Source organism: Rhinolophus ferrumequinum, chromosome 23 (genome assembly GCF_004115265.2).
Source record: "Rhinolophus ferrumequinum isolate MPI-CBG mRhiFer1 chromosome 23, mRhiFer1_v1.p, whole genome shotgun sequence".
In the NCBI taxonomy this organism is placed as follows: domain Eukaryota; kingdom Metazoa; phylum Chordata; class Mammalia; order Chiroptera; family Rhinolophidae; genus Rhinolophus; species Rhinolophus ferrumequinum.
This window is the reverse complement of record NC_046306.1, coordinates 19,016,179-19,029,147: the sequence shown is the minus strand read 5'-3', so window position 1 is coordinate 19,029,147 and position 12,969 is coordinate 19,016,179. Positions and strand designations below refer to the sequence as shown.

The 12,969-nt window shown below is 44.6% G+C and overlaps 2 protein-coding genes across 3 annotated transcripts in view; one reads left to right on the top strand and one right to left on the bottom strand.

The window, feature by feature from the left end:
* NDRG3 (NDRG family member 3) overlaps positions 1–8,693 on the bottom strand; it is a 69,213-nt gene extending 60,520 nt beyond the window's left edge. For both annotated transcript variants that reach the window (XM_033094805.1, XM_033094806.1), the window contains exon 1: positions 8,538–8,693. The gene's annotated coding sequence lies outside the window, so the exon portion shown is untranslated. The remainder of the gene's footprint in view (positions 1–8,537) is intronic.
* Positions 8,694–8,814: 121 nt separating this feature from the next.
* LOC117016273 (kallikrein-1-like) lies at positions 8,815–10,774 on the top strand. The gene is given in 3 exon segments (XM_033095475.1): positions 8,815–8,849; positions 10,193–10,590; positions 10,593–10,774. Coding segments are annotated over 3 exon segments (615 nt in total).
* Positions 10,775–12,969: the final 2,195 nt, after the last annotated feature.

Below are 12,969 nucleotides of genomic sequence, written 5' to 3'. Positions count from 1 at the left end.
AGGAAACTGAGGCTTAAAGAGGTGAAATGGATTGACCCAAACAACACAACTAATAAAGGCAATAGCTGAAACCGAAACCCAGTTTTCTCCTGATCCCAACGCTCGCTCTGTGTCCTGTATCACAATGCCGCTCACGTGATCACAGATGAACACTTGTAGGTAAAAGGAGACATTCAGCACACGGCCTCATCGCACCCACCTCACGCGGAGGACCTATTTATCTCTGGTCCCAAATTACACTGAATAGTTAGGATCAAGCCACAGGCTCTAGGATTATCAAGTTAATAACAAGAAAACTGAGATTTGGGACTGGGATTTGCCTTCACCCATTAATTCAATTGAGTATGGGAGATTAAGTCTATAGACAAATCGCTACAGTTCAAAGCAGTATAAACATGAGCCTATGAATTCAACGAACTCTAAAGCAGTCTCTCAACCTCAGCACCACGAACATTTTAGGCCAGATAATTTTTTGTTGTGGGGTCTGTTCTGTGCATAGAATGTTTAGAAGCATCCCTGGCCTCTACCCGCTAAATTTGACAGTAACACCCTCCTCCAACAGTTGTTACAAACAAATATGTCTCCAGATACTGCCAAATGTCCTCTGGGGGGCAAAATCACCCCCAGTTAAGAACCACTACTCTAAGGGTTAGGGAGGTTTAGGGCAAAGGACAGTTAATGCAGCTGTGGGTGCAGAGAAAAAGATTAATGGAGGAGGTAATACTTGAACCGGACCATGAAGAATAGACACAATTCCTGCAGGTAAGGATGACAGAAGACTAAAAGAAGGAATTGCAGAAAGAGAATAACTTAAACACAGATGAGAAAGCACAGGTCTGTTGGAAAATGATCCAGTTTGGCAAGAGGCGTAGGTCCCTGTTAGAAATAGGAGATAAGGCTAAAAATGCTTATTGAAGTCAGGTTGGAGATAGCTATCTGTCAACTAATACTTACAAGCTATACATACGTAACGAGGTAGCCAACCATACAAGATATCACACAGATATGTAATAGTGTAAGTCAAACCAGTGGCACTGCCGTGTGTCCCATCTCCCCAAGAGGACAGGATGTTGCTTGAGTAGCACATCTTACACTGCATCTAGTGTTCGTTGTCTTTAGTCAGAGCTAAACGAAGCTTGGAGCCAGCGCAGAGGTGGGAGACACAATTAAGGAGCACGGCCAGGAGTTTCCCAGAGGTAAGAATGGTGGGCCTTGAATAGGAACACGTTTTGGATAGCTGGAAGGGGAGAGAGGGCATTTCGGGTGAGGACATGCAGGAGACACTGAGAACAACGCAGCTGGGAAAGAAGGCAAGGCTGGTCAGAACACAGGGCACAGGAATTGGACTTTCTGCGTAGACAGCCACGGAGGACTCCTGAGCAGAATGACACAGTTGTTTAAAACACGGCCATCTTATCCAGTGGTCAGTTATCTTAGCCACGCGTTAGAAAGACCTGGGGAGCTCTGAAGAGCAGCAACGCCAAGGCCCCAACCCTAAAGATCCAGCTGCCTCGGGCTAGGGCAGGGCCCTGGAATTGGTTTTGAAACTCCACAGGCAATTCTTCTGTGCAGCCAGGACTGAGAAGCACTGGTCTACAGTCATGCCCTCAGCCTCAGATGAGAAAAGAGGCCGAGAAATTGCAGTGATTTGCCTAAATGCACACAGCCAGTCAGGTGAAGGACTCGGACAGCATCTGAACTCCTTCCTATTCCAGGCTCTGAAAGAGCTCTCAGGGTAGTGGGCTAAATTCCATACTTCAGTCTGTAAGAAGCACAATTACCTGATGACTTGGCTGTCAAGTTTTCCAGGGTTAAAGCCTGAATTAATCGAATCATAAAACTATTGACTTAAACATCCCACAAGCATCAAGGGTAATGGATGTTGGTTTCATAGCTGTCTCCTGGGGGCCCTTAGGAAAGGGTCTCAGGAGACTCCGCAGAAGGCCTGATAAACAAGTCAAACCACCCAGCTCCATGGAAGAAACAATGATTTTTTAACATACAGCTCAATGAGTTTTTGTACTACATAAAGGAAAGCCTGGGTTCCTGTTCACCAGAAGAAATACTCTCAACAGAATCTATCCCATAAGCAAAGATGGGGGGCAAGGGATCAAAGGCAGCTGCTAAGGCATGCTCACAGACCCTCATTTGAACAACAGACACTCCTCTGGTCCTCCGCCCTGGATAAGGGCCATCCACACCCCTTGTGTTTTCCTGAAAAGGGCAGCACTCTTTACAACAGGCCCACCTTTCCACTGTGTCATTCTTGGATTCTGGCAGCAGCAAGTACATGGGGAGGTTTGCATAAACTGGGAGTCTGAATCTGTGCTGTGTGTTTATTCTATTCACCCCAGGGTACTGGAACAGATAACCACTAGGACACAGCAACGCGCCCACCTAGGGGCCTTCTCCTTCATCCCAGACACCCACCCAGCAGCTGACGTTGTAACATGGGGGTCATACGGCAGTAACTCTGGAAGCAGAAGCACTTCCCTCTGCCTTCCACTTCTGAAGGATGCAGCTCAGGACACGAGGAAAGCTACTGCTGGCAAGGCCGTGGCATGTGCTCTTGGGCTGGGCTCCGGGTTCCCGTCAGCTGTAAGGCAGAACCCCTGAAAACAATGTGTTCTCCAACACAGCCTCGTAAAGAACCAACCAGATTCCTAAGATGCAGTACTTAAGACTCATACTAGCTGTATTTATTGAGCAGTTATTCTATGGCAGATACCATGACAAGCACTTTTTTCATTATTTCATTTTTCCACACACTTGTAAAATAGGTACTGTAAACCCTATTTTACAGATAAAGAAACTGACACTTGGAGCGGTTTTGTAATACGCCAAAGGTCACACAGCTAGTAAATGGCAGAGTAAGGATTTAAATCTGAGCAGCCTGTATCTACAATTTGGGCAGGCCTCTACAAACAACTGTTCCCACTTGATGCCAACTGATCATTAATTCTTCTCCTTATTTTCTCAGGTTTGGCTACTGGAGTTTACCAGGCTCTTATTGAACAAAGAATTTTGAAACTGAAGAGCATCATATAAAGTTTAGGTATTACTAATACAAAGTTAGGTATGATTAGGTACTAGCATTATTACTTTAATTAATAGGAGAGAACTGTACCTATCTGGGTGGTATTTGAAAAGCAACCCTGTGAACTGCCTAACTATCCAAAGTGACATTTTAGTCAACACCCTGGTTAAACTCATGTTCCAACACAAAGGTTTAAAAGAAGCAACATCTTCAAAGTTGAAGAATAGCAGGGGGGGCCACATCCCCAGAGCTTTCTCAACTGTAGAAAGAAATAGACATATAACCTGATTCCTCTCTTCTCTCTGGTAAGTACAGCATTACTGATTCACATAAAATAGCTTTAGAACTAAAATGTCACTTTTAAAAAGCTTTCAATTTTTATCCGTAAGTTCAAAGTTCATGCTTAAAAATGTAGAAGCATTATAAGGATAAAACTGTCATTTTTAATAAACTGTGTCTATTTTGAAAGCAAATGGTATTTCTGGAACAATTACCACAAGACAATTACCCATTAAAGGAAAAGCTGACAAGACTTCTTATGTCATCATTACAAATAGGAAGCAACTTCACACTGTTTTTCCAAGCTACATCCAATTTTCCTTACCCTGATTTATTATGTTTGAGTTTTTAGGCCATCACTCTCCCTGTTCCCCCAAAATAATGGCTATTGCCTTTAAACTTGAAAGAGCATTATCTTCAAATAGATAAAAAAAATCTTAATAAGTAATAAAATCAAGTGTGAAGAGTGGTTGTAGCAGAAATTTTTACTTGATCAATTGAAAATCCCAAACTGTAGACTGTGGCCATTTTTAGGTGGTGAAGAGATTATAGTCTAATAAATATAACAAAAGCCTGGGGGAAGCCACCCCTCTACTTGAGAAATTAATTTTCATTTCCTATATTAAATCTCTTGGGAAGATAAAACAGAGCACCTCCACACCAAAAGTTGGGGAGAACGCCCACTCCATATCATACGTTCTTTAATAGCAAACAAGTTTAATAGTGCACAGCCTGTTTGGTAATGTAAATAATGTCTATATAGAATTCAACTCAGAAAGCAAGAAAGCCGTATTTCCTCCAAAGTATACCCCATTCAGCCATCAACAAGGGATATTTATTTAGGACTGAAAATATGTCAAATTTTGTGAGGCACTGTGAGACACATGACAGAATTTTGAGTAGACTGTACCATACAACCCATTTTTGTATGGTATTTAAAACATCTTCCATGCAACTCAGTTAATTTCACACAGTAAATATTTAATGGCCACATTGCAGGTAAATATTACCGTGTTTCCCCGAAAATAAGACCTAGCCGGACAGTCAGTTCTAATGCGTCTTTGAAAGACGCATTAGAACTGACTGTCCGGCTAGGTCTTATTTTCGGGGAAACATGGTATAAACACAATAAAACTAGCACTGTGATTAAAGAAAAAAAATTTCCTTTACCAAAGAAAGCCCTGAAACCTGGTAAGTACTCATACTCAATCTAGGTTAAGTTTTTGTGTGTTATTTCCAAGCGGTCTCAAAAAAAGGGGGGTTGGGAGGTTTTAAGAAGGTCTTTCAGAATAGATAACCTGACATCCAATTCTACAACAAACACAAAATATTATCAATCTTTGGACCTGAAAGTCCTTGCCATACCCCTTCCTTTCAGCATCCCTATGTAGGCTTGTCAATTTTTCCTCCAGAATCTCTCATTTGCCCTCTGACTGTCCTCACTTCTTGCCTGGATTTGCTCATTCATTTATTCATTCATTCATTCATCATTTACCAAGTGCCTATTACCTGCTGTACACAGAGCTAGACCCTCGTCCTTGCTCTTCTGAAGCTCATGAAACTCAGTAGAGCTGTTATCTGCCTGTCTCAATCACGAAACTAAAACTTCAGCAAAGGCTTTTCATTTCCAGATCCTAGCAGCATCTGCATACAGGAGACACTCTAACAATATTGGGTGTATGACACCAGATTACTTTAGCGAGCTCTTTTTTAATCCATAAATATTTTAGTACAGTACATATCTTCAAAAAGGACTCACTTTTTTAAAATACAAAAGCAATTATGTGCACAATGCAAAAAGAATATAGAAAGGTATAAAGTAAAAAGTGAATTCTCCAACACCCTACATCCCACTTCCAGAAGTTCCTAGTACTACAGTTTGGAATGTATCTTTCCAGAACTTTCCTGGTGTATAACATGCCCACAGGAGCGCGTGCACGCGCGCGCGCGCACACACACGCTTTTTGGAACCAGTTCTTTGATAGCTTCTGACACCAGTTTCTCAAGCTTCTAATTCAGTGATTCTCAGTGTTGTCCCTGGATTAGGAGCATCAGCGTCATCAGGGAACTTTAGAAACACAAGTTCTCGGGAGCCACTCCAGACCTACTGACGCAGACATTCTGGAGATCCTGATGTGTATCCAAGGTTCAGAACCACTGCTCTCGAATCCAGTCAAATCATCCTGGTCAAGCAAGTGTTTTTTCCTGTCCCTTAAGCACATCAAGCATTGTTATCTTCCTTCAGTTTTACCACCCTACCTCAAAATGCTTTGGATTAATTCTGACCCTACCAATCTGTCAAAGCCCAGAAATAAGTCCTTCCCAAAGCGCCCTCACTACCACAGCTCCTACTGATTGATCTGTCTTGGTCCCCTCCCAACTCCTATACCATGCCTAGTCCCTCTACCACAGGATTTAACAGTTAGGTACACACTGTCTTCAATGTCAGAGAAAAGTACCATTCCCCAATAGATCATAAACTCCTTGAGACATGAATCATATTTTTGTTCTCTTTCTCAACCCTGTTCTAAGCACACAAATGGCATTTTAAAAGAGTTGCTGCTTAATGTCTTTATGGATGAATTCACTAAAATACTGATAAACCTTTGATGGATAAAAAGTCTGGATTTCAAGTTGTAGCCCCAGTTCTGTGATCTTGGATAAGTTCTCTTCTTAGGATGAGGGCTGTAAAAGTGAGAAGGTTGAACTCAATGACTTGATGCTTCCTTTCAGCTTGAATAGTGTAAGATTTTATGAAATGTCCCATGTTGGACTATCTCGTTCCATTATTCTCTCATATTGCTTTGTTTATAAAGCTATCATGGCAATTTTTAGACCTGAGTTACAGTTAGATATGCTGTTTCCCAGTTAGCTAGTAAGCTCTATCAACAGGAACCATGTTTTAGTGAATGGTGAATTTTCCACCATACCCAGCACCATGCCTTCCACATAACAGCTCAATATATTTGCAGAAAATTATTGGAAGAACTCTTTAAAAAGTTTTATTTACATAGAGAACCTATGCACAGATCTTGCTGCCTCCCAAAGGGCCCTTCTGAATATTTATTACTATAAATACTATGAAATGATTTCTGGTAAAAAAAAATTGTGATGCCCCTGATAGCATCAGGGGCAGTCAGCCACGTAAGGCCAAGAATGTGAAAATAAATCTAACCTGCATTTAGGGATAGACTACAAGTACATAAACCTCAGGCTACCTTACTGTAACATGCAAATAAAAACTGCTCCGTGTACTTAGTGGCATATATTAACTCCACTGTTGGGGATAAATAGGCTTCTTGGTACAGGACCTTTATTTGCAAATTTTCAGAAACAACAGGATGGATGGGATACCTCTGAGCGGTCCTTGATGACCAGAAGTTGAATCTAAAGGGAGGGACATCACAGGAGAAAAAACTGTTTTCCTTTATTCTTTTTCTTTTTCTAGTATCTACATATGAGAAGATGGATGTTAGCTGAATCTAGTGTGGTAATCATTTCACAATATACATAAATCAAACCATAAGGCTGTATGCCTTAAATTTATAGTGATGTATGTCAATTATTTCTTAATAAAACTGGAAAACATAAAATAAAGGAGGGACAGCAAAGAGAAATTGAAGGGCAAGAAGGAAGAACAGAAGGGCAGCAAGAAAACATCACTCTTATGAGTAATGAAAAGGAGTAGCGGAAATTCAGTTTTTACCAAGGGCCTACTTACTATAAGCCAAGCACTTGGGGCTGCAAATACACGTGTGTGTGTGTGTGTGTGTGTGTGTGTGTGTGTAATTCTAATTGGGAAAATCAAGCAAGGAAGACTTCACAGAGAAGGGGTGAGTTAGTGAAGCTTTTAAGTGCGTAAGAAGGATTTGCTAAGGAAGAAAAAAAGTTTGAGCTCGTTATGTTGGAGAGGAAATATTCACCTATTTTTACAGCTGTACTTTTGGGACTTTAAATCATGGAGGCTTCTTAGATGTAGCACCTCCGTCAATGCTCTTTCTCCTTTTACTTTGTCTTAAATATTAAAATGTTCAAGCCCAGCGATACAAGAGAACCAGAAAGCCCCAGAATGAGGTAAGCACTCGACAATTTGCTCTGTCACCTCCACATCCAGTCAGCCCAACTTGCTCTTGTAGCAGCCACTAAAGGAAGGCTAATTATATCCTCTGGGGACCAGGCTAGGGGGAAAATATGGACACAGGCATCTAAGGTTTACCCCTGTTCTGCCAGTAAGAGCTTCCGCCTCCTAAGCCATGAGGCTCCTAGTCTACCTGTGAGAGAGAGGCCAGCTCTGCAGAAGAAAAGGGTGCATGAAAAGGAAGGGGGATGCACTGGATAGGGAAATGCTGAGACTATTAAGTGAGATAATCTTAATTGTTTAGCAAGATCCCTGGCACACAGCAAACGTTGGATGAACGTTAGCTCTTATTAATAACGTTCCTACTACTTATTATTACAGCAACACTTCAATTGTACTCCAACAAGAAAATACTGTTTTTGCAGTCTTTTGCGACGTTGAAGAAGCAACTCCATAGCAAGTGCATTTCAAATATTTTGAAAGGTACAAGATTAAAATCAAACTGTACTGGCCTGAGAGCCCAAGACCCTGGGGCAAGGACCAACCCCGCCTCTTGCCAGCTGCGTGACCTTGGGCAGGTAATTCACCACTCTCGGCCTCGGTGTCCTCGTCTATCACGCAGGGTGAAGAGGCCCCTCCCTCGCAGGATCGCCGTGGGGTCCCGCCAGAGGATACAATTTGCTGCACCCAGGCCGCTCGGATACAAAGCAAGCTCACCACCCATCCTCCGCGCCGCCCTGGGACTGGGAGATAGATGGGTGCCCGACATGGAGGCACACTGAGCCCCGCCTCCCACAGAGCAGGAGCGAGAAAGGGGGTCGCGCCTGAGGTGGGGTCTCTGCAACCGTGGGTTTGGGGCGCCTCTAGGCTCGGCCGCTGCCGCCCGCACGCTGCCGCCTGGGGGTTCGTCGCAGGGCCCCACCGCCTGGGCTCTGGGAGCGGCCGAGGGAGGCCGGGCTGACCCTGGTCCCGCGAGCCGGGAGGGCAGAGGGCGCCGGGAGCACCGGGAGGAGGCTAGTCGTAGGAGCCCGGGGCCCCCACAGCGCAGCGGAGACGAAGCGGGGCAGGAAAAGGCAAGGGGAGCGACGCCCCCGCAGGCAGCGCCGCGCCTCCCCAGCGGGCCGGGATGAGGCGCTCACTCACCTGAGGCTGGGGTACCGGCCGTCAGTGCAGCAGCCGCGCAGGCTTCGGCTGCAACAGCAGCGGCGAGGGGGGCGGGGGAGACTTTGCGGGCGCGCAGGCGCACTGAGGGCCCCGGGCCGCGTAGGTGCGTTGTGCTCGCTCACCGCGGGAACTACCAAGATGGTGGCTGCGGCCGGAGGGGCCTGCGGCGCCATCTTAGATGTAGTTTTTCTTGCTAAAGAATCGCGGGGGTGGCTGGTTAGCTCAGTTAGTTAGAGCGCGGGTGCTCTGAACAGCTATGTTGCCGTGTTGGATTCCCCATTATGGCCCACTGTGAGCTGCGCCCTCCACAATTAGATTGAAATAACTACTTGACTTTGAGCTGATAGATCCTGGGAAAACACACTTAAATAAATAAAAGTTAAATAAAATAAAAAGCATCTCCTGGGAGAGTTAACCTTAAACTAGAACTATCCAGAGGGAAGGGTGTTGAGTGCTGCGGTCTGGCCAGCCTCCTCCTCCTTTCTGCGGAGTCACATCCTTATGAAGCACTTAAGAACCCCTGTAGGGATCCTTTTACTTCAGCCCAGAGCTGTCACATGGCACCTAGCACACGCTTAGCCCCGGGAAGGGGGTTAATAAGTTTTTGGTGAATGAACACAGTAACTTAAGAACTAGAATCCAAGACTCAAGCCTCCTAATTCCCAGTCCTCCGTTACAACTGCCAGCTACACCGCCTCCTTTCTTGGGTGCAACATAAGAAATTGATTGTTTCCCCCAGAATTACACATTAAGCTTAATGACCCCCAAATTTAAATAACACCAAAATGCACAAGACTAAATCCCTTTCCCAAAAGTTCATAATTTAGTTAATCTTGTGACAATTAATAAAGGGAAACCTCATTTAAAATGGAGTGGGGGGGCAGGCATCAGGCACTACCACACAACGTGAATTACAGACTTCAGTAGGAAGAATCTTCAATTACCAACCTCAACAGAAAGAGATGCACCTCGCAAGTCGATACTGCTATTAAAAAACAATTCAAACGAAAAAAAGAAGAGAGCTAATTGCCTTTATTAAGCAAGTCATGAATCAGGTAGCAACCCATCTAGCACGTAGAAGGGTGCCCCTGGGATTGTACAAAATGGAAGATTTTATAGGAAGAAGGATGAGACAAGGGTGCTAGTTAAAAAAGAATTACTAGTTTTCTCTCTCTGTCACCCCCTAGCCTTTTTTCCCTCTGCTTGTTTCTCATTCTCTCTCTTTACTTCTTCCATCCCTTTCCCTCTTTGTCTATTTCTCATTCTCCTCCCTTACTCTGCTCTTTCACTTCTGCTTCTTCCATTTGTCTGTTTCTCACTATCTGTCTTTTCTTCTCCTCATCCTGCCTCCTTTTTGCTCCCTCTATCTCTCTGTTCTACCCTCTGCCTTTCTCATTTCCTGTATCTTTTTAAGCTGTTTTTTCACCGCCTTTCTCTTTGTTTCTGGATCTGCCTTTCCCACTGTCATTCTTTTGCTTTCTCACTGTCTCTATTTCTCCATGATTCTAAACCTTTCGCGCTCAGTTTTGTCCTTGTTTCTCTTTCTCTCCTTTGGGACCCGCCCCCATGCTGCCCTGCCCCTTCTTCCTTTCCCCTCCTCTTTCCTCATTCCCTTGATCCCTCTCTCTCCCCAGTAATTACCAGCTCTGGCTGGGTCGCCACAACCTGTTTGAGAATGAAGACACAGCACAGTTCGTCCAGGTCAGTAAGAGCTTCCCACACCCTCAGTTTAACTTGAGCCTCCTGAAGAACCACACCACCTATCCAGAAGAAGACTACACCTACGACATCATGCTGCTCCACCTGGCAGAGCCCGCCCAGATAACAGATACTGTGAAGGTCCTGGACCTTCCCACCCAGGAACCCCCACTGGGGAGCACCTGCTATGCCTCCAGCTGGGGCAACATCAAAGTAGATCCATTTGTATATGAGTACCCACATGAGCTCCAGTGTGTGGACCTCAAGCTCCTGCCCAACGATGTGTGTGCCAAAGCCCACACCGAGGTGACAGACGTCATGCTGTGTGCTGGATATTGCAGGGTGGCAAGGACACCTGTACGGGTGACTCAGGGGGCCCGCTGATCTGTGATGGTGTGCTTCAGGGAATCACATCTTGGGGATACACCCCGTGTGCCCGACCCAATAAGCCCGGCATCTTCACCAAACTTATGTCCTTCCTGGACTGGATCGAGGAGACCATGGCAGCCAACCCCTGAATGCCCCCGCCCTGTCTCTGACCCCTAGTAAAACCAAATATGCATTAAATTAGCAAAAAAAGTAAAATAAAAAAGAATCATTATTGGGTGGGACACCTTGACGGGGAGGGAACCCAAAGGAAGGATTTTTATCATGCAGATTGCCTCTTTCTATGAGGGATGATTAATACAGATTACCTTGGTATTAACCAGAAAATTCCAGATTAGTTGACCAAGATTGTTTCTGAGAGAGTTTGAAACTGCAATAGATCAGGTATTAAATACAGGTTTAGAATCCTGGGCTTTTAGCAGGAGTGATGCCACTCACTTGGGACCTATGGTTTTCTCTTTAACACTGTGACATGGGCCAAGCAAGTAGCCCCGCAACTGAAAAACTTCTAAGTTTTCTTTCCTATAGAGATTTTAAGTTTCCTTCTCCGTCAAGTTTCCTTTTTCCCAGTTTTTCAGCTCCTACCCCCTGCTTTAGATAATTACCCTAAAACTTGTGATTTATACTTGTTGATTGTAATCACTGAAGCCTAATGTTCTTTCTAACCCGTTCTGGACCCAGCTCCTGGACAATTGATGCCACCTGAGTGACCAGCTGAATGGCTACAGGCTCTGTAAGAGCTGACAGATTTTCCATCACATAGCCACCCCACATCAATAGCTTTGAGCTCTGCTCTTTAAGAAATTTATTAATTAAAATCTATTATTCCTCATTCAGGATACAGATGATTCCCCAGCAAGATTACCAGTCCCAACCGAAGAAGCCAACACTGTCTTCCAGGTGGATCTTGAAACCCCTTCCTTTCATCTAAGATCAAACAGGATGAGTTCCGTGAATCTCCAATAGGTAGAGACAGCTCTACGCCCCTGCCCAGCAGGAAGCAGATACATAAGAAAAAAACCTCCTGTCCCTCAACTTCCCATAGAGATTTTATGGGGATCACTTCTCTCAAGGGGAAAACAAGGCAGGCAGTTAGGCATTGGGTCTCTGCATTCCTGCACATCCAGCACAACTCACAGAATGAGACAGCCCCCAAGACCTCTCCTCTCCCTCTCCGCCCAAAACTTCCCTTTTTCATTGTAATTACCCCTATGAGGAAACAAATAGGTACAAAATCCCCAACTAGATTAAACCAGTCACTCACACCTGTGCCAGTAAATGCTACAATGACCTTCATTTCACCTGGGCCTCATTATACCATCATTATAATATCACACATATGCCCAGAAGTTCATTAATATCATTATAACAGACTGAATTCTGGGAAGGAACATGCACCGCCTAAAGAGATGATGTAATAGCTTGTTGTCAATCAAGTGGTCCCACACCCAGAGAGGAACAGCCCATTCTAGAGAAAAATATTCGGATAAAAACTCCAAGTCCTCACCGATCAGGGCCTTTTGAGCCTCTTCTTTTGCTCAGCCCACTCCAAACTCTTTGGAATGTACTTTTCTCCTAATAATAATGATGCCTTTGGTCTTTTGAGCCTTTTGAATCACGCTTCTGCTCAGGCCCGCTCCAATCCTTTTGGGTGTACTTTCTCTTCTAATAATGGCCCTTGAGCCACTGCTTTCTGCTCAGGCCCGCTTCTACCTCTTTGAAGTGTACTTTTTCTTCTAATAAACTGCTCTTTCACTACTTTACCTCGGTATCTCGTTCAATTCTTTGCTCGAGATGCCAGGAACCTGGACACCGCGCTGAGGAGGGCCCATCCTCCAGCAGCTGGAGCGGCTAAGATTCCCAGTTTTGCTCAAAGGCCCAGGTTTGGCCCCCAGTCTGGGAATCTAGCCCGGACACTGCTGAGTTCACCCCCATTGTGGAAACCGAGCCTCGAGACATTGCTCTGACAAGGGCCCGTTCTCCGGTAACACTACTATTCCAACAGGAAGGACGATTTCCTTCCTTACCCAGCAACTCAGCCAATGAAAAATTTGACACCCTAAACTCTTCCCCTCCAATGGACTTTTGTTCAAAACAACCCCTCTGAACTTCTTCCTTTTTTCTCTATAATGTTCCCCTCCTTTGTTTGCTGGACTTGCCTAGTTTTTGCTATAGTGTGCTTGTCCAGAATTGCAATTCTCTGCTATTCCCAAAGAAACCCATTTTGCTGGTAAAATAACTGGCTATCTTAATTTTAAGGTCGTTACATTATTTCGCCTAGGCATTGATGGCAACAGCAATAAAGAGTACCCTACACACACACACC